The following is a 22,090-nucleotide window of genomic DNA, read 5'->3' as shown; positions in this document are numbered from 1 at the left end:
TGCCCCCAAATGCATCTGCTAAAACCCCTATCTCCAGAGTGACAGTCTGAAGACAAGGGGACTCTGAGGCAGTTACTAAGTCATGAGTGAACTCCTCAGACATAAGATTAGTACTTGCATAACAGGCCCCAATGAACTTATTCTGACTTTCAGTGATTTCAGGTCAGCAATAAATGCCTTCTTTGAACCATTTTGACCACAGACAACAAATCTGCTAGCCCTTTAATCTGGAATTTCTCAGCATGATAATTTTTTTATTATTTATTTATTTATTTGATAGAATAGGTGTGCCAGGGCCTCCAGCCACTGCAAACAAACTCTAGACACATGCACCCCTTTGTGCATCTGGCTAATGTGGGTCCTGAGGAATGAAACCTGGGTCCTTTGGCTTTGCAGGCAAACACCTTAACCGCTAAGCCATCCCTCCAGCCCGATAATTTATTTCCATTGTCAACTTCATTGCACTTGGCCTAGAAATCACACCTGTGGGCTTGTACAAGGGTTTCCAGAGAGTTACCTGAGGATGGAGCACCTACCTTAGGAGTACTATCCTAGGCTTAAGAAAAACATCAAAGAGGGATAGTTGATTTTAAAAAAAAAGGTCCAGTGGAAGGAAGATGAGGTGTGGAACAAAAGGTAATAGGACTTCAATAAAAATATATTATATGTATTCAAATTGTTTAAAATAAAAAAGGTTTTTTAAAAAATTTACAAAGCACACTTTTGGTTAAGATGGCAGTGTAGGAACCATTGCAAAAGCAGCCTAAAGGACAAAAAGCCAAAAAAGAAAGAAAGGAAAATACACTTCTATTAAGAAGCGAGGTGTAGGGCTGGAGAGATGGCTTAGCGGTTAAGCGCTTGCCTGTGAAGCCTAAGGACCCAGGTTCGAGGCTCGGTTCCCCAGGCCCATGTTAGCCAGATGCACAGGGGCGCACGTGTCTGGAGTTTGTTTGCAGGGGCTGGAAGCCCTGGCGTGCCCATTCTCTCCCTCTTCCTCTGTCTTTCTCTTTGTGTCTGTCGCTCTCAAATAAATAAATAAAAAATGACCAAAAAAATATTAAAAAAAAAGAAGTGAGGTGTATAAGAAATTACCAACTGCAACAGAGAAGTAGGAGAGATCCAGAGCATCCAGAGCCCACGTCAGCAAGCATAAGCAGCCCCAACAGTGGCAGTACCAGGTCCACAGGACCACAGCTATAAGGCTCAGATGGAGCCGCAGGAAAATCCAGGTGAGGGGATTCTCTACTCACACCAGAGCTCCTCACAAACTCAAGAAACGTGAAGGGAGGACCACAATGACCAACAGAGGAGCAGCTTGTGAGGTAGAGGATCACATGCACCAGCAAGAGAACTAGAGTCACCATCCACAGCTTCTCTTGCCCAAACCACCAGTTCAAGTGCCAGAAAGTACCAGAGACCTGGAGAAGGGAGCTCACAGCACCCATCACTGGTGACCACAGCAGTGATCTAGCAAACAGCCAACTGAAATGAGCCCACAGTGCAACAAGGAGGGACCCAAACAGGAGTGCAGCATAATGGAGCAAAATCATCTCAAAAGGTAACTGGGATCACACCAGGTCAGTACCCACCAAATAAGCATGGTATATATCTTTGAGTCAGAAGCGCTAATTGCACCTTCCATGTCAGGATAAATTGTATGTTAAATTTGATGGATGGTCAGATTTGCCATTCTTAAGTAAGCTAGATTTTGGGCTTGTCATTTGTTGTTTCCTGAATTATAGTGGCTTTTTTTCCTCTTCTGATATTCATTAGGGGAGGGTCTCAGTCATAAGCTGACTTGGAACCCTCAACAGACCAGAAATCTTAGCCTCCTAGTTGACATGATTAAGGGTGTGGGGCAACACACATCCTAAAGGACTGTGACTTTGTTAGAGGGTCTGGTTGTCATAATACCTACTCTTGCATAAATATCTGTGCTGTTTTTCATTGAATGTGTATATTGTTTAGTTAACTTTTAGAATCTGCCTATATTTTTTCCACTCAGCCTACTTGAATACTCTCATAGTAGGCAAGCCCAACATCTAGGACCACTTTTGTAGATACTCTGAGAGTCTTAAGAGCCATACCTAGCACCTTAAGCTCCTACCCTGAAGATATATAACGTCAGATTGATATATCTAATACTGCAGCTAATTAGAAAATCCAAGCATTAAATTAATCCAAGATGCAAAAATATGTACATTATATCACGCGAAACACCAAGAATCAAGACAATATAAATCCACCAAAAAGTATTAATGCATCAGAAATGACCTCCAGTGAGAATGATTTAGAGGAAATGTCTGAGAAATATGTCTAAAGAATGATGATAAATATGTTCAAAGAAGTCAAAGAGAAAATCTAAGGAATCAAAGAAGACACAGGAAGTGAATTTGATGAAATAAAGAGGTCAATATGAGACATGAATAAGGAAATAGAGATAATAAAGAAAAACCAGTCAGAACTACTAGCAATGAAGAACACAGCCAATGAAATTAAAAAAAAAAAAAAAAAAACCTGTAGAAGGTCTCACCAGTAGATTGGATGAAGGAGAGGACAGAATATTAAAACTAGAAGACCAGGTGGCAGATCTAATACAGTCCAAAAAAGATAAATAAACTAATAGGGAAGTATGAATGGGAATTTCAAGATATTCAGGACAGTATGAAAAGATCAAACATAAGAATTCAGGATAAAGTAGAAGGAGAAGAATTTCACTCCAAAGGCATAGGTATTTTTGCCATAATCATAGAATAAAACTTCCCTAAATTGGGAAAGAAATGATACTGTATAAATAGGAATCCTTTAGAACACTAAACAGACAAAACCTGGAAAGAACTTCTCTTTGCCATATTATAATTGAACTACCAAACATACAAACCAAAGAAAATATATTGAAAGCAGAGAGAAAAATCAAGTTACCTACAAAGGCAAGCCCATCAGGATCACAGCAGATTACTCAACACAAATGTTGAGGCCCAGAAAGGCTTGGCGTGATGTATTCCAAGTTCTGAAAGACAACAACTGTTAACCAAGGTCACTTTACCCTACAAAGCTATCCATTCAAATAGAGAAATAAGGACATTTCACAATAAAAGCAGGCTAACAGAATATTTGAAGACAAAACCAGCTCTACAGAAAATACTTGTAAGGATCCCCCATGCTGAAGAGAAAGAAAAGCACACATATAAGGAAACAAAAAAAAAACCAAACCATACTCAAATACTAGCTAATACAAGAGAACAAAGGTAAAACCAGAAGAACTATAAAAAATGGCAAAAATAAATATACACCTTTCAATAATATCTCTTAATATCAATGGCCTCAATGCCCCAACCAAAAGACATAGGTTTGCAGACTGAGTTATAAAGCAGGATTCTTCAATTTGTTGCCTCCAAGAAACTCACCTTTCTACAAAGAAGGATGGACACTATCAAACGGTAAAAGGTTGGAAAATGGTATTTTAAGCAAATGGGCCTAGAAAACAAGCAGGGGTTGCTATCCTAATATCTGACAAGGTAGACTTCAGTCCAACATTAGTTAGGAAAGATAAGGAAGGTCACTTTATATTGATTGAAGACTCTGCAACAGGAGGGCATTACAATCCTAAACATATATGCACCTAACATGGGGGCTTCCAACTTCATTAAACAAATGCTATTAGAACTAAGATCACAGATAACAAACACCAAACACAGTTGTAGTGGGTGACTTCAACACTGCACCCTCATCAATTGGCAGGTCATCCTGGCAAAAAATAAACAGGCATCTGGATTAAATGAGGTCATAGAACAAATGGACCTAACAGATATATACAGGACATTTCATTCAAATGCTGCAGAATACACATTCTTTTCAGCAGCACGTGGAACATTCTCTACAATAGACCATATATTAGGACAGAAAGCAAACCTTAACAAATACAGGAAAATTGATATAATTCCTTGCATTCTGTCTGATCACAATGGAATCAAACTACAAATCAATAGCAAGAAAAGCTATAGAGCATACACAAAATCATGGAAAGTAAACAATGCACTACTAAATGATGAATGGGTCAATGAAGAAATCAAGAAGGAAATCAAAAAATTCATAGACTCAAATGGTAACGAGAACACAACACACCAAAACCTTTGGTACACAATGAAGGCAGTCCTAAGAGGGAAATTTATAGCCTTAAATGCCTATATTAAGAAATTAGAAAGTTCTCAAGTAAACAACGTAATGCTTTACCTTAAAGCCTTGGAAAAAGAAGAACAAGGCAAACCAAAAATCAGTAGACGGGAAGAAATAATAAAGATTAGGACAGAAATTAATGAAAAAGAAACCAAAAAAAATAATCAATGAAACAAAGAGTTGGGGATAAACAAGATTGATAAACCCTTAGCAAATCTGACCAAAAGAGAGAAGAGACACAAATTAATAAAATCAGAGATGAAAAAGGCAGCATCACAACAGATATCAGAGAAATTAAAAAAATCATAGGGACATACTATAAGATAATATACTCCACTAAGTTTGGAAATCTGACAGAAATGGATGAATTCCTTGATTATAAGACCTATCTAAATTAATTCAAGATGAGATTAATCACTTAGATAGACCTATAATAAGTATGGAAATCCAAGCAGTTATCAAAAATCTCCCAACTAAAAAAGGTCCAGGCCCAGATGGATTCACTGATGAATTTTACCAGACCTTCAGGGACTTACTAACACCAATGCTTCTTAAACTTTTCCATAAAATAGAAAAAGAAGGAATCCCACAAAACTCCTCCTATGAAGCCAACATCACCCTGATAACAAAACCAGGCAAAGATACAACAAAAAAAGAAAAGAAAATTACAGACCAATCTTCCTCATGAACATAGATGCAAAAATTCTCAACAAAATATTGGCAAACAGAATACAAGAATATATTGGAAAGATCATTCACCCCAACCAAGTAGGCTTTATCCCAGAGATGCAGGGATAGTTCAACATATGCAAACCGATAAATGTAATACATGTATCACATGATCATCTCATTAGATGTGGAGGAAGCATTTGACAAAAGCCAACATCCCTTCATGATAAAAGTCCTACAGAGACTGGGATTAGAAGGAACATATCTCAACATAATAAAGGCTATTTATGACAAGCCTACAGCCAACATATTACTAAATGGAGAAAAACTGAAGCTTTTCCACTAAAATCAGGAACAAGACAAGGGTGTACATTGTCCCCACTTTTATATAATATAGTACTGGAAATGTTAGCGATAGCAATAAGGCAGGAGACACACATAAAAGGGATACAAATTGAAAAGGAAGAGATCAAGTTATCATTATTTGCAGATGACATGATTTTATACATAAAGGACCCTAAAAATTCTACCAGCAAACTGTTAGAGCTGATAAACACCTATAGCCATGTAGCAAGATACAAAATAAATACATAGAAATCAGTAGCTTTCCTATACACTAACAACAAACACACAGAGAATGAAATCAGAGAATCACTCCCATTCACAGCTGCATCAAAAAAAATACAATAAAGTACCTTGGAATAAACCTAAGGAAGTGAAGGATCTCTACCATGAAAACTTTAAAACACTCAAGTGAGAAATTTCAGAAGATACTAGGAAATGGAAAGACATCCCTTGTTCTTGGATCAGAAGAATCAATATTGTGAAAATGGCAATCTTACCAAAAGCAATCTACACATTTAATGCAATCCCCACCAAATTTCCAATGGTGTTCTTCACGGAAGTAGAAAAAAACAATCGAAAAATTAATTTGGAAGCACAAAATATCTCAAATATCTAAAACAATATTGAGCAAAAAAATAAGACTGCTGCCGGGTGTGGTGACGCACACCTTTAATCCCAGCACTTGGGAGGCAGAAGTAGGAGGATTGCTGTGAGTTTGAGGCCACCCTGAGACTCCATAGTGAATCCCAGGTCAGCCTGGGCTAGAGTGAGACCCTACCTTGAAAAACAAAAACAAAAACAAAAAAAAAATAAGACTGCTGGTTTCACCATACCTGATTTTAACCTATACTACAGAGATATAATCACAAAAGCAGCATGGTACAGGCACAAAAGCAGACATGTAGATCAATGGAACAGAAGATGGCAGTGACCTTGGGATGACTCAGAAGGCATCATGCTGCTGAAAAGAAGTGACAGGAGCAATATCTCTACCACACCTTCCAAGGCTCAGGGTCTATTGTGGAAGAGGTGGTGGAAAGAATGTAGGAGCCAAAGGAAGGGTAGTACTCCTTCCAACGTGCTCCCCCCAGACACAAAATGGCCTGGATATCCATGACCTCACAGTGCCTGACACTACCTACACAAGACCATCATAATAGGAAAAGATCATGACATCAAAATAATAAAGAGACTGATTGAGATGGGGAGAGGATATTATGGGGAATGGAGTTTCAAAGGGGAAAGTGGGAGGAGGGAGAGTAATGCCATGGGCTGTTTTTATGAGACTGACACACTGTCTACTGCGCTAACGAGGCTCCTTATTTTTTATAATCATGGAAGTTGCTAATAAATATTTGAAAAAAAAAGTTCAGTCAGGCGTGGTGGCACATGCCTTTAATCCCAGCACTTGGGAGGCAGAGGTAGAAGGCTCGCCATGAATTCAAGGCCACCCTGAGACTACAGAATGAATTCCAGGTCAGCCCAGACCAGAGTGAAACCCTACCTCGGAAAAAAAAGAAAAAAGCTCTACATCCCTAGTCACCAGTGAAATACAGATTAAGACTTCATTGTGATTCCATCTCACTCCTGTCAGATTAGCTACCATCATGAAAAGAAATGACTATAAATTCTGGTGAAGATGCAGAAAAAGAGGAACCCTTCTACACTGTTGATGGGAATGCAATCTGGTCCAGACATTTTGGAAATCAGTGTGGAGGTTCCTGAGATAGCTAAAAATAGATCTCCCATATGACCCAGCTATAGTAGTCCTAGGCATATATCCTAAGGACTCATCTCACTACCTTAGAGATACTTGTTCAACCATGTTTATTGCTGCTCTACTCACAATAGCTGGGAAATTGAACCAGCCTAGATGTCCCTCATCTGATGAGTGGATAATGAAGATATGGCACATTTACACAATGGAGTTCTACTCAGCAGTAAAGAAAAATGAAGTTATGAAATTTGCAGGAAAATGGATGGATTTGGAAAGGATTATACTAAGTGAGGTAACTCTGACCCAGAAAGCCAAACATCATATGTTCTCTGTCATATGTGGATCCTACCTATAGATGATTGGACTTCTGTGTGAGTAGGAAGAAAACTCAGTAGCAGAGACCAGTAAGCTAGAAAGGAGATATGAAGGGAATAGAAAGGAAGGGGGGACTTAATAGGTTGGTATTGTATATATGTAAGTAGAAGAACAGATTAATGGGGGTGAAAAGGCCTAAGTGAGGTCAGGGGAAGTGATTGAGTAAAGGAAAGATGGAGGGAGGGCTAATCAAAATCTAAGAGGATATAAATACATCATATTTAAACCTACTTTTTGGACAATGGAACCCTCAGGAGCCATAGATTGTTACTAGAAAATTTTCAGTGCCAGGGATGGGATACCTTCCAGTGAGTTGGTGGCCAGGGAGGTCCCTGATGTCCCCAAAACATTATAGGCTATTGCTGAGGCCCTTGGTTTCCCACCAGGAATAGATGGTGAGACCCTATTGCTGAAGATTTCACATACTTGGGCTGCATGGCCACTGAGAACTCCTGCTGGAACTGAGCTGATAACCTCCTCCATGTAGACCAGCTGACAGAAAGCTGGAAGAAGCCATTCTGCATGCAGTTCATTGGGAGAGAAATCACCAGAGAAGATACTCAACAGCTGACACTGCAAGCCTTATATTGGGCCAGCCAGGCCAAATGAGCCAACGGGTGCAGTAGTGGCCCATCTGTCATGGTGGAAACCAACTGCTCTCTAATTGGACTGGGAGCTCACTCCATGGGAGGGAATTCATCCCAGGGGTAGCCATGAGTCCTGGGTGTGCAACGTCTGCTGCTGTCTGGCTAAATGCTCATCAAACTGCCCAGTAAGCACTTCTCTTAATGTTCATACCCATATATTAATGATACTGTCACTTTTGGTAGTGAAGTTTCTCTTTTCAGATGACTGACTTTGGGATGACTCAGAAGGCATCATGGTGCTGGAAAGAAGAGACAGAGGAGTGCTCAGCACTGCAATATCTCTATCACACCTTCCAAGGCTCAGGGTCCATTACAGAAGAAGTGGCGGAAAGAATGTAAGAGCCAAAAGAAGGATAGGACTCCTTACAATGTGATCCTCCAGACACAAAATGGCCTGGATATCCATGACCTCACAGTGCCTGACACTACCTACATAAGACCATCGTAATAGGAGAAAAAGATCATGACATCAAAATAAAAAAAGAGACTGATTGAGAGGGGGAAAATGGAGTTTCAAAGGGGAAAGTGGGAGGAGGGTGAGCATTTTCATGGGATATTGTTTACAACCATGGAAGTTCTTAATAAAAAATTAATTATAAAAAAATTACAAAGTGGGCTGGAGAGATGGTCCTTAGGCTTCACAGGCAAGCGCTTAACCGCTAAGCCATCTCTCCAGCCCCTGATTGATTTTCTAATGGAGATTTGTATTTCTCCATTTTGTTCATGCCTGTGAAGCCTAAGACCCTGGTTCAAGGCTCAATTCCCTTGGACCCATGTAAGCCAAATGCACAATGTGGCGCATGCATCTGGAGTTTGTTTGCAGTGGCTGGAAGCCCTGTCACACCCACTCTCTCTCTATCTGCCTCTTTCTCTCTCTGTCTGTGGCTCTCAAATAAATTTAAAAAAAATTACAAAGTGCCAGGCATAGTGGTGTATGCCTTTAATCCCAGTACTTGGGAGGCCGAGGTAGGATAGCTGTTTGAGGCCAGCCTCAGACTACAGAGTCAATTCCAGGTCAGCTTGGGCTACAGCAAGACCTGACTTCATGGGGGTTAAATGGAAAGCAAGCCAAGCATGGTGGTACTTGCCTTTACTCCCAGCACTTCAAAGACTAAGGCAGGAGGACTGCCATAAATTCAAAGCCAGTCAGAGGCTTCAGCATGAGTTCTAGGTCAAAACCTTCTCCCTGTTGACTAGCTACCTGAATGCTAAAAAGAGCTATGAAACCTGCAGCCTTTTGAGAGAGAGAAGTCATCAGTGGACCCTGAAAGCCTTATGGCTAGCCATCCAGGATAAATATACCAACTGGTGCAATGGAGGCATGTCTGTCATGGAGTGAACCAACTGCTCTGATTGGACTTGAATCTTGCTCAATAGAAGGGAGTACATGCCTGCTTTTGAAAACCTAGCTCAACGCCTATGGCCAGGGAGGTCATAAGCCCTTAGGGAGTAGCAGCTACTATAGTCTGGCTAAGGATACATTATACCTACCAACCTGCCCTCTAAACTTTTATGTTTATACCCATATACTAGTGCTCTTACTAAATTCTCTAAAAGTGAGAGAAGCTTCTTTTTATATGGCAGAGACCACTGAGGTGACTCAAAATTCCATGTAGTACTGAGAAGTGACAGTGTACTGTTCAGCACTGAGACATCTCTGTTGCATCCTCTAAGGCTCAGGTACCATTGAGGAAATGATGGCAGAAAGGAAGGGGATGTTTTGCAGTCCCATCTACCAGATACTAAATGGCAGTGGAATTCATGATCTTACAGTTGCTGACACTATTTACATAAGACCTGCATAGTAGGAAGAGAGAAAAATGATGGCATCAAAACAGAAGAGAGATTAGTTGGAAAGAAGAAGGAATTCAATGGAAGGGGGATTGTGGGGGGGGGAGGGAAGATAATGAAAGGATTATGATCTTGGTACATTGTCTATGGAAGTTGCTAATACTTAGGAAACAATGGCTAGAGTGAGACCCTAGCTCAAAATAATACACTGATCAAAAGCCTATCGTAGGGGAGGTTATGAGCCCTAGGGAAGTAATACCGACTGTTGTCTGGCTAAGTGCATATATCATGCTCACCAAACTACCCTGTCAGCACTTAATGTTCATACCCATTTATTAATTCCACTCTCACTTTTGTTTAGAGAAGCTTCTCTTTTCAGGTGGCAGTGACCACTGTGATGATTCAGAAGGCACCAGAGTGCTGAGAAGTGACAGAGGAGTGTTCAGCACTAAGTGAGACATCTCTATCACACCTTCCAAGGCTCAGGGTCCATTGCAGAAAAGGTGGTGGAAAGAATGTAAGAGCCAAAGGAAGGGTAGGATTCCTTATAATGTGCTCTTTGAGACACAAAATGGCCTGGACATCCATGACTTTGCAGTGCCTGGCACTACCTACACAAGACCATTATAACAGAAGGAAAAAGGATGGCATCAAAATAAAAGACTCATTGAGGAGGAGGGGATATAATGAAGGATGGATTTGGAGGGGGAAAATGGGAGTGTGTGGAAATTATAATGGCATACTATCTATAATTATGGAAGCTGTCAATAAAAAAGTTAAAGGAATAAAGAAAGCTGAACAAAATTTCTCATCCTCTGATTCTTATATATATATATATATATATACACACACATATGTATATGTATATTTGTAAGCGGAGAGAGGAGATTGAGGATGGGTATGTCAGAGCTTCTAGCCACTACAAATGAACTCCAGATACATTGCCACTCTGTGCATCTGGCTTTACATGGGTACTGAGGAATTGAACCCTGGCTAGCAGGTTTTGTAAGCATGTACCTTTAATTGCTGAATCATCTCTCCAGCCACCCCCCACCACCACTTTTTTTTTTTTGAGAAGGTCTCATGTATCCCTGCCTGACCTGGAAGTTGACATGTATATCCCAACTACCTTTAATTTCTGATTCTTCTGCCTCTACTTCATAAATGCTGAGATTATCAGAATGTATCAACAGCCTGGTTTGCTGACTGATTTTTTTTACTATTAATTTATTTATGATTTAGTTGGGAGAGAGAAAGAATGGGTATACAAGGACGTCTAGCCACTGCAAACAAATTCCAGATATATGTGCTACCATGTGCATCTGGCTTACATGGTTTCTGGAGAGTCAAACCTGGGTCCTTAGTTAACTGCTGATTGATTTTCTTTTTTTTTTTTTTTATTTGAGAGTGACAGACACAGAGAGAAAGGCAGACAGAGGGAGAGAGAGAGAGAATGGGCGCGCCAGGGCTTCCAGCCTCTGCAAACGAACTCCAGACGCGTGCCCCCTTGTGCATCTGGCTAACGTGGGACCTGGGGAACCGAGCCTTGAACCGGGGTCCTTAGGCTTCACAGGCAAGCGCTTAACCGCTAAGCCATCTCTCCAGCCCCTGATTGATTTTCTAATGGAGATTTGTATTTCTCCATTTTGTTCATGCTCTGAATTTCATGAAGGAAGCCATCATTGTGTTCTACATTTTTGAGGGATGGATATTTTGTGTTTATCTGACTAATGCTGGGTTTTCTCTGTGATGCAGTTTTCACTTGGTAATGAATGATACTTTGGAGAACTGTTTGAAATGTTGTTAGTTCTTTTATGTTTTTACTTTTTTTTATTACTGACAATCTCCATTCTTACAGACAATAAACCATGATCATTCCCTCCCCTCCTCCACTTTCTCCTTTATAAATCCATCATGCCCCTCCCTCTCTGTTAGTCTCTTTTATTTTGATATTATCTTCATTTTCTCCATCACGAGTAGTTCCAGGAACTGGGGAGTCATGGATATTGAGGCCATTTTGTGTCTGGAAGAGTGCATTGTAAGGAGTCCTACCCTTCCTTTAGCACATACATTCTTCCCACCACCTCTTCCACAATGGACTTTGAGCCTTGGAAGGTGTGATAGAAATGTTTCATTGCTGACCACTCCTCTACCACTTCTCCTCAGCACTATGGTGCCTTTTTGGTCATCCTAGTGGTCACAAAAAGAGAGGCTTCTCTAACCAAAAGTGAGAGTAGTATTAATATATGGGTATGAACATTAAGTAAAGTACTTACAAGGCAGTTTGGTGAACATAATATATGCATTTATCCAGACAAGAGCAGATTTACACTGCAAAGCTTCATGACCTTTCCACTATAGGCTTTTGATTAGGTTTTCAGAACCAAGCATGTATTCCCTCCCATTGAGCAGGCCACCAGTCCAATTAGAGAGCAGTTGGGGCCGGGTGTGGTGGCGCACACCTTTAATCCCAGCACTTGGCAGGCAGAGGTAGGAGGATCACCGTGAGTTCAAGACCACCCTGAAACTAAATAGTTACATAGTGAATTCCAGGGCAGCCTTGGCTAGACTGAGACCCTACCTTGAAAAACCAAAAAAAAAAAATAGCAGTTGGTTTCCCCTATAACAGATGTGCCATATTGCACCTGTTTGGTCATTTGGCCTGGCTGGCCAAACTTGAGGCTCGCAGTGCCGACTGCTTTCACCACTGATGACTTCTGTCTCCCCTAGGTCTGTAGGCTATGCAGCTTTTTCCAGCTTTTTGTCAGCTAGTCCACAGGGAGAAGATTTTCAGCTCTGCGCCCGCATGATTTCTCAGTGTTCTTGCAGCCCAGGACAGGCAAGTCTTGCTGTCAGCCATCTTTGTGCCAGTCTTAGGAAACGTGCTTGTGTGGTGGTTTCTGATCCTTGCCCGGGATTGTTGCTGCATCAAAAGCAAGTTCAGATGACCTTGGTTGTTCAGTCTATAGTTCTGCCGCACCCTTCAGAGAGGTGGGCAGCCCATGCATTCATTCTTTCTAGGGCTGAGAACATTATTACAGTCACTTCCTAACCTTGCTCCCTTGAACCATTTCGGGTCTCAGTTCACAAACCTGGCTTTTCTTAGTCACTGTCCATATGCCACGTCTCACATGCACACCTTAGCTACAGGCCAGAATCCAAGTTCTCTTGTGGTAGGAGAAATTTAACAAAGAATCAGACCCAGATGGTCCTCTAAAACACAAGTTTCTAACATACAAGCTTTACCAGGGAGACAGCGTGACCCTGAGTCTCCTCCCGGTCTATGCAGCTGCCCCCGGCTCGCATGTGATCTGGTCAGTGCAGCCACAGACACAAACGCACCCGAACACACAGCTTTCTGTGCTACATTTGAACTTCCTTTCTTTTCTTTTTCTTTCTTTCTTTCTTTCTTTCTTTCTTTCTTTCTTTCTTTCTTTCTTTCTTTCTTTCTTTGTTTTGTTTTTTCGAGGCAAGATCTCACTTTAGCTCAAGCTGACCTGGAATTCACTATGGAGTCTCAGGGTGGCCTCCAATTTATGGCAGTCCTCCTACCTCTGCCTCCCAAGTGCTGGGATTAAAGGCGTGCACCACCACGCCCAGCTCTTTTCTATTTTTATTTTTTTTTTGTTTACTTTTTTCAAGGTAGGCTTTCTCTTTAGCTCAGAGACACCTAGAATTCATTATGTAGTCTCAGGCTGGCCATGAACTCATATTGACTCTCCTGCCTCTGTTGGGTACTGTAGCTGCTCTTTGACCGTAGGAACTGCAGCTGGTCTTGGATCTCCGGGCACAGAGGCCTTATCCTACGGCCTTAATAAACAGTCTTCAGACACAGAGGCATTTATGGAGCAGACTTTAGGCACGTAGGCATTGTTGAGAAAGTTTTATTTTCTGTATATAAGCTTGTGTTTGCCTGAATAAATTTAAGACCTTGATCAGACTCTAGACTTGGTCTCCTTCTTTGTGTCTCTTGTCTCTCATCCAGGTTAAATTCCCCTCGGGCCCTTGTTTAACTCCCCGCTGGCTGAGGCATGCCTCTGCCTCCCAAGTGCTAGGGTTACAGGTGTGCTCCACCACACACATGGCTAAAATACTTCTATTTCATTTTTTGCTGTTTTGAGGTAGAGTCTTGCTCTAGCCCAGGCTGATCTGTCTTCACTGTGTGGTCTCATGTTGGCCTGGAACTCACAGCAGCCCTCCAACATTTGTCTCTTGGGTGCTGAGATTAATGGAGTGAGCCACCATGCCAAGTTCCATTTGTACTTTCTCACGAATGATTTATTGCCAAGGAATTTTCTGTTTGTGCCCACAAATCATGTAACCTCAGAAACTTGTAACCCACCAATAGTATAAAGAAATCAAGATAATGTAAGACTGCCTGCCATTTTTGTCTATAAAACCTCTGAGCCACAAGAGCTCAGTATGCATGCTTATAAAGTCATTCCCTAGACTCCATGTCAACATGAGTAAATTTTCTGATTCTCCACTCTATCTCTGGTGCCATCTCTGTGTGACTCAGTTTCCTCTAACAATCTCACACTTTCAGCAATAATACTGACTACACAGAAAGTCTGCAAACTTAGCCCTTCATACCTAATGAATAGGTAGTGGTGCCTGAAGGCCAGCCTGCCCCCAGGACGAATCCTCCTTTGATGAAACACCTCCCTGCTCACCCTCCTCTCTTCATACACTCACAACAGCCCTTGCCCTGGGAAACATGAGGCTCCCCAGCCTGTACTGAGCAGAGCTAGCAGACCCTTAAGGCCCCAGAAGCCAGGGGAGTTATCCTTACACCTCAAGGACCCAGAGCAGAGGCCCTCTCCATCAGTACTCTGACCACCTCAACAGTGGCCACCTCAGGCCTCACCTACAAACCTGGGTCTTGTACACCCACCAACACATTCACCTCCATTATTCTGAATAAATGTCTTCCTTCCTTCCTTTCTCTGTTTCTTTTTATTTTATTTTATTTTATTTTGGATATTCAAGGTAGGGGGCTCCGTCGAGGACAGGCTGACCTGGAATTAAACTCAGGCTGGCCTCGAACTCACGGTGATCCTCTTACCTCAGCCTCCCAAGTGCTGGGATTAAAGGCGTGACCCACCACACCCTGCATGAGTAAGGTGTTTCTATGCAGTAAAGACTAGCCTCAAATTCCAACAGTCCTCCAGCCTCAGCCTACTGAATGATGGGATCCCAAAGGGTGGATCCCCGTCTGCTAATACACCCTAAATGCCTGGTAGGGTGGGACTGAATCAAACTTATCACAAAGCTTTATAAGTGGCCACTTTCCGAATAGCACAGACCAGACGCTGCCTTAAGCCAGAGGAGGAAACACACACTTCTGCCCTCCACAGCTTGACTTTCCTCTGGGCTCCATCCGAACCAAGGGAAGGCTGGGTCTCAGCTCACCGTGCACGGGAGGCATCTCAGGAGACGAGATGGAGGTTAGCTGAAGGGAGCCGGTGGCTGGGTTCCAGGGGACGGGGGCTGGCTCCTCTTTGGTTTGGCTCAGAGGAACGTTATGAACTTCTTTGGAACTTGTTTGGTTTGATTATTTTATGATTTAGTTAGTTTTGGGGTGTGGGAAGTATGGCTATTGTGTCTGGTGTTCATGTGTATGAAGACCCTAAAACCTAGGCATGGGGGTATTAAGCTCTACTTTGCCAACTTACTTTACTGGGTGACTATCCTCCTGAATCTGAGCTCCCCATTATTCACATACATTCAGGAACCACGGATGCCTAGAGTAAGTATCTCGTGTCTCTGCCCCCGTTCAGAGCTGGGGCTACAGGACATGGTGGCCATACTTGATTTTCACATAGGTGCTGGGATCCAACGCAGGTCTCTGTGCTTGCTCAGCTGGCACTGTTACCCTTTGAGCAGTCCCCCCCCCCTTTTTTGGGGGGTTTTTGAGGTAGGGTCTCACTCTAGCCCAGGCTGACCTAGAATTCTCTCTGCCTCCTCAGTCCTGGGATTACAGGCATGTGCCTGGCAGCCGCCTTCTTTTTTTTCTTGTTTCATAGTTTTCATGTTTCCGAGGGACTCACCATATAATCCGAGTTGGCCATGAAATTGTTTTATCAGTCTTAACTAGAACAGGAGCAATCTTTTGAGTGCTGCTGCTCCATTGGTGGGACCAGAGGTTCGCCCCACCAGGCTCACCTCAGAACAATTTTAGCCATTAACGTGTGCATCCGGCAAGCTTCTCCATTCTCTGCAAAACTACCTCATTTCATCCTCACAGCAAGCCAGGTGACAGGGATTGCTAGAGCGCCCTTTTCAGCCCAGTGCTGGAGTCTAGCTTGCTGATACCCCACTCTTCAGTTAGGCTTACAGGCCCAGGACAAAACTCAGGATCTGCCTCACTGGATTCTCTTTTCCTTGTCTCCTGCCTTCATTCCTTCCAACTGACTCTTCCTGCCTTCCTCCTTTTCTCACTCCTTCCTTCCTCTCTTTGTTTCTATTTTCTTTCTCAATGTCAGTGTGTCTTTTTTCTTGTCTTTCCTTCTTTCTTTCTTTCCTTCCTTCCTCACCACTCTCTCTTCCTCCCTACCTCCTTTGTGTGTGTATGTGTATGTCTTCCTTCCCGTTTTTCTTTTTTGGGATAGTTGGAAATAGGCTATCATTTAATTTGCAGCCAAGACTGGTTTACAACACTCTTCATAGCCCAGGTTTCTTCCCAACTCTCAGTAATCCTCCTACATCAGCTTCCAAAATGCCAGGATTATGGATTGAGACACCACCCAGGCCTGGGTGGATTTTGTGACTGAAATGTTTTCTGTGCTCTGTAGCCTGATAGGTAAATGCAGGCAGGAGGCCAGCACCATGCATTTGAGATGACTGGGGACGCGAGGTTTTGATTTATCTCTCCACTATTGGATTTGCTCTGTGTCACCATGTTTACCTGGTAATAAGTGACAGTTTTGAAGATTGTCTGGAATCTTTCTTAGCTGTAGCAGGATGTACATGAGCCTGCAGATTAGTTGGCACTACCCTTGGAGCCCTGTTCTCGGAACCCTTGGATTGGGGTAGTTTTCTGCTTTGGCTGCTGCTGGCACTTATCAACCAGGCCCTGAGAACAATCGCCCCTTTCCCTTTCAGGGGCTCCTCCTGCCCCCAAGCAGTTCCTCACACTCAAGGCTCTGTGGGCTTGGACAGAGGATCAGGCTGAATGCCCACACAGCGCTGGGCCCTCCCTGCCCTTCCTCAGAACTTCTGAGTCCTGGTCTTGCCAGTGTGGGAGCTTCCACATTGAACTCGCAGCTCTTATCCTGAAACTCTGCTTGGATTCCTGCTCCTACCTCCGTGGCCAGGAAACACTGTGGGCTGGGGCACTCAGGAAAGCCGTTGTGTTGGTGTCCTGCATCCTGACAACTGTCCCCATTTTTATAATTTCTACAAGCTGAAAGGTCTAGCTTTTCTGGCATATTATGCTTTCAATAAAGTGCCCAGGGAAAATATTGGTTTGAGACATACCACCTTAATAGGCTTTAAGCATAGTCCTCCATTATCTAAAAGTGCCAGAGTCTGTAGGTCAGTATGTTAAGCGTTATTAATATTTCTCCTGCTCCTTTTGGCTAATACATTAACCCATTCTAATATAAGTATCTAAGAGATTACGCCGGGTGTGGTGGAGTACACCTTTAATCCCAGCAGACATAGGAGGATCACCATGAGTTCAAGGCCACCCTGGGACTACATAATGAATTCTGGGTCAGCCTGGACTACAGTGAAACTCTACCGCAAAAAAAAACCAAAAAAAAAGAGAGAGAAGCCGGGCGTGGCGCCTTTGAATACCAGCACTCAGGAGGCTGAGGTAGGAGGATCACCATGAGTTTGAGGCCACCCAGAGACTACATAGTGATTTCCAGGTCAGCCTGGACTAGAACGAAACTCTACCTTGTAAAACCAAAAAAAAAAAAAAAAAAAAAAGAGAGAGAGAGAGAGGGAGGGAATTACCATGGGATATATTTTATAATCATGGAAAATGTTAATAAAAATTAAAAAAAAAAAGAAAAAAAGAAAAAAAAAGAGAGAGATTGAGAGAGTGTAACTGCCCTTGTTAGGCATAGGTAAGGTGATCCTCATGAGTGCAAGGCCAGGCTGAGACTACATAGTGAATTCCAGGTCAGTTTGGACTTGTGTGAAAATCTACCTCAAAAAGAAAAAAGCAAGTAAATTCTCTTTATACAGGTAAAATGCCTTTGTTTGCTTGCTTTTTTTTTTTTTTTTTTTTTTTTTTTTTGGTTCATGTGTGTTTTGTTTTATCCAGATAGGATCTCATTCTAGCCCAGACTGACCTAAAACTCATTCTGTATTCTCAGGCTGGTTCCAAACTTACAGTGATCCTCCTACATCTGCCTCCCAAGTGCTGCAATTAGAGGCATGTGCCACCATGCCCAGCTAAGAAGTTTTGTTTTGCTTTGTTTTTCCTTAGATTGAGTCTCATACAAGAGAAAATGGAAGAAATGCCCAACTGACAAACAGCAGTGAAAGACACGAGAACCCAGGAGTCCCCTCAGGTACGTATGCGGTCATTGCTGTGGAGAACCGTTCTCTCCAGACCTAATTCCCAAGTGGACAAGGTCAGTGGAGAGCTGTGGGGATATCAGAGCTGTCTTGCCATTCTGGGAACTTGCTCTTTGCCCAGAGACTAAAGACCCCACAGTTGTGAAAGGCCCCATGGGAGGGTCGGGACATGAGCTCCACATCAGAGGCATGTCTAGGCAGAGGACATACCAAGACCTCACTGTCCTTCCGCTGAAATATATTTTTGGAATGTGAAGGCATCTTTAAGTATCCCAGCCTTGGGGTCTTGGTCATTAACTCAGCGAGGTACTGAGCCCCCAGGACCGCTTCTAGAGGTTTTATCTTCTGTAGTTACCTCACAATAGCCATGTGTAAAGCCAGGCGTGGTGGTGCACGTCTTTAATCTGAGCACTCCGAAGCCAGAGTTAGGAAGATCACTATGTGTTGGAGGCCACCCTGAGACGGCATAGTGAATTTCAAGTCAGCCTAGGCTACCTCAAAAAACTCAAAAACAAAACCCAAAAAACCAGACATGTATAGCCTGACTGCTCGAGGGTGGTGGGGGTGGGGGCACTTCTGAAAAACACACTAATGTGAATGTGACTGATGGAAAAATACATTCGTATCCTCTGTCTTTTACAGGCCAAGCACATAGTCCCTGGAGTGACCTGGAGATCAGGGTGTTTCTGGAGGAATGGGAAATGGTCCAGCATGAAGTATTCTTTGGAAGAGAGCAGCCCCATGCCTTGCCCACAGCCATCTCGCAGCGCCTGTGGCACCGGGGCATAAGGAAGGGTTCGAGAAGCTGCTTGAGAATGCTGGTCACCTTGTGCAGACTGTACTGGAGTATATGCCAGGCCCACCAGAGCCCCCGGAGGGAACCTTTATTTTCTCCCTATGAGGGGGCCCTGCACAGGATCCTGGGGCCCAGATGGGTGAAGATTCCTCTCCCAGGTTTGTCTCCCCTTGATGCACCTTGACGTCCTTCAGTGAGTGGCGTGAGGGGGCCCGAGTCTGTGCAGGGCAGGGTGTGAAGAAATGGAGGCTGTGTGGGTTCTCCTGCCTTGGTCCCCATTTGTTCTGTTTCCACCTTGGCAAAGAATGACTCCAAGGGATTTGGCGCCTGGATTGGTAGTGACTGGTCAGGAGCCCAAGGCCGGACAGTGTTTGGGGAGCGTTTCAGAGAACGCGTAGGTAATGTGCTCATGGCAGCTCTGTGTCTCTGTCTCGCAGGTCCTCCCTCTGAGTCTCTCGGGCACCTGCCACCTCCCATGTGCCCGGCTCCCGCTGTCTACCAGCCCCAGGCCTGGGGCAGCGCCATTTATCCTGGAATGCTGCACTTTGTTCCTTCACCGTGCACAGTCATGGGGGCTTCTCTTCCACCTGCCTGGCAGCCTTGGACCCTGAACCCTCCAAGTGAAATGACAAACCTGCCTCCTGCCGTCACCCAGAGGACCCCACCCTCCAGCAGCAGGGGCCACCTCTTCTGACCATGCGGAGCTTTCCTAATCACAAGTAGAAATTGCTGTTTGCTCTCTAGATACATCACTATTGTGTAATTTTTATACTAGTTATCCATTCTTTTCTATGTATTGTTAGAATAAAAGTTGATTTTAATTGAAGGCCCTGACATCTTCTTTTATCCTTGTGCTTTCAACTTCAGTGGGACCCATAAGCATAGAAAGACAGGATGGGTGTGAGGCATGAAGTGTCTGCTCTGAGGTGATCTGAGTCCTATATATTGGTTTAGAAGGAATGTTATGCACAAGATGCAGGCAGCTAGTTAACAGGCCCGTGGGAAAAAACAAATAATGTTTTCTGATAAAATTATTAAGCACAGGTTTTGAAGAGAAGTGAGTCTGTAACTGGGCATGATGGTGCACACCTTTAATCCCAGCACTCAGAGGCAGAGGTAGGAGGATCGCCAAGAGTTCGAGGACACCCTGAGACTACATAGTGAGTTCCAGGTCACCCTGGGCTACAGTGAGAAGCTACCTTAAAAAAATAAAAATAAAAAGAGAGAGAGAGAGAGAACTGAGTCTGGGAGCTGAAATCCTGGAAGCTCTGGCTTCCAGTGGATCAAACCTTCCTGCTTAGGCTCACTGGGCAGAAGGCCACCTGGCACTCATGCAAAGTCGCTGGTCTACTTCAGCCTATCAGGAGCTGCCAAATGCTTTTGGCACAGGCAATCCAATGCTGGCCAAGCTGATAGATCATTCGCATTCCCAAAGGCATAAAATTCTGATCCCAGTTACCTGTCTGCTGCCTCTGGGAACCTTTCCCTGCTCTGAGGCTGTCCTACTTTACTTTTAATTTCTGACTTTATTTTCTTATTTACCTTTGTTTAGTTGTAAGTCTCCAAGAAAATACACTCCAGGCCCATGGAGTTGGGGAGTTTTAGTGAGTGATGAATGCTCTCTACGCTAACCCTGGGTAAGCCGCTCTGAGCTGAGGAAGAGCCTTTTGCTCTGAGCACTACCAGTTCCTCCCCTCCTTCTGACTCAGACTTCCTGCATGCAGACCCCACTTCTAAGAGGACAAATGCTACTTTGAGAAACACTTCCCAGCTCACTGTAATCCTCTGATTTAAACCTTGCCCATCCACTTCCCAATATCCTTAATACAGTTGCTCCTGCCCCCTTACACACCCACCTCACACAGCTGCACTGGAAAGTGCACTGTGAAGTGGGGTGCTTCTAACACTGATCATTTGAGAGAATCTTGCTTAATGGTGTGATATTTGACTCTCTCTACAGGCAGTACCAGGAAACCTGGGAGGTCATCCAATTTAGGTAGTATGGGATGCCTAGGAGATCTACTGTGACTCACCGTGTGACCTTTAATGACCTTGATGTGCTAGAAATGAGCTGACTCATTGTTTCAACATGGGAGCCTCAGACGATGTATTACCTTGAAAAGCAATTTTTAAAATCAAACCCTTTTGGTCTTGCCGGGAGATGGACTCAGCATATTTTCCTTGACAGACTAAGTAACGTGAGTTGCTTTGTCCTTTGTGGATGAATTGGAGCAGGTTGATATAACAGCGCAAACTCAAGATTTGTAGAACGAGAAAGGCTGGGGCCAAAGCCTCTGCCTGCATTTTAGAACTGTGCTATGGGCCAGCAGCTGATAACCACTGCACAGGGTAGCTTAAATGATTAAGTACAATTTGACTATAATGTGGTTAGCATGCAATGAATACTTAAAAGATAAGGATAACCAAGAAATAATTTACAGACCAGTAATTATCAGTGATCAACATCTTAGAAAAGGATATGCTTCATAAGGGTTTACATCTTCATAAAGGCTGTGCTATAAGGTGGTAATTGTTTACACGGTAATTCAGACTCTAGAAGTCTGCTTTGTTGGATTAGATCTGCTTCTGCAGATAGGCATATAGGATACATGTACTAGAATATTTGACAAAACAGTTCTTCTGGTTGCTTTTTTTTAAGAATGTAGGGTTTTGTTTGATGCAGGGTCTCACTCTAGCCCAGGCTGACCCAGAACTATGGTCTGTGGCCCCAGGCTGGCCTCCAACTCAGGAGGATCCTCCTACCTCAGCCTCTCCAGTGCTGGGGTTAAAGACATAGGCCACCCCACCTCCACCAACTTACTTGTATTTCTTTTTAACACAATCACACAGAATTTTCATTTAAAAATATTGTTTGTGGGCTGGAGAGATGGCTTAGCGGTTAAGCGCTTGCCTGTGAAGCCTAAGGACCCCGGTTCGAGGCTCGGTTCCCCAGGTCCCACGTTAGCCAGATGCACAAGGGGGCGCACGCATCTGGAGTTCATTTGCAGAGGCTGGAAGCCCTGGCGCGTCCATTCTCTCTCT

General features: G+C 43.4%; 1 protein-coding gene across 1 annotated transcript; it reads left to right on the top strand.

Annotated features, from left to right (window-relative positions):
- Window positions 1-1,207: 1,207 nt before the first annotated feature.
- Msantd5 (Myb/SANT DNA binding domain containing 5) lies at window positions 1,208-19,874 on the top strand. Its single transcript, XM_045151694.1, has 5 exons — window positions 1,208-1,229; window positions 1,500-1,558; window positions 18,161-18,245; window positions 18,895-19,206; window positions 19,486-19,874. Exons 1-5 carry the CDS (start codon window positions 1,208-1,210, stop codon window positions 19,740-19,742), a joined length of 735 nt encoding a protein of 244 aa, XP_045007629.1. The 3' UTR covers window positions 19,743-19,874.
- Window positions 19,875-22,090: the final 2,216 nt, after the last annotated feature.

Source organism: Jaculus jaculus, chromosome 6 (assembly GCF_020740685.1).
Source record: "Jaculus jaculus isolate mJacJac1 chromosome 6, mJacJac1.mat.Y.cur, whole genome shotgun sequence".
Taxonomy (NCBI): domain Eukaryota; kingdom Metazoa; phylum Chordata; class Mammalia; order Rodentia; family Dipodidae; genus Jaculus; species Jaculus jaculus.
This window is presented reverse-complemented; position numbering and strand designations above follow the sequence as displayed.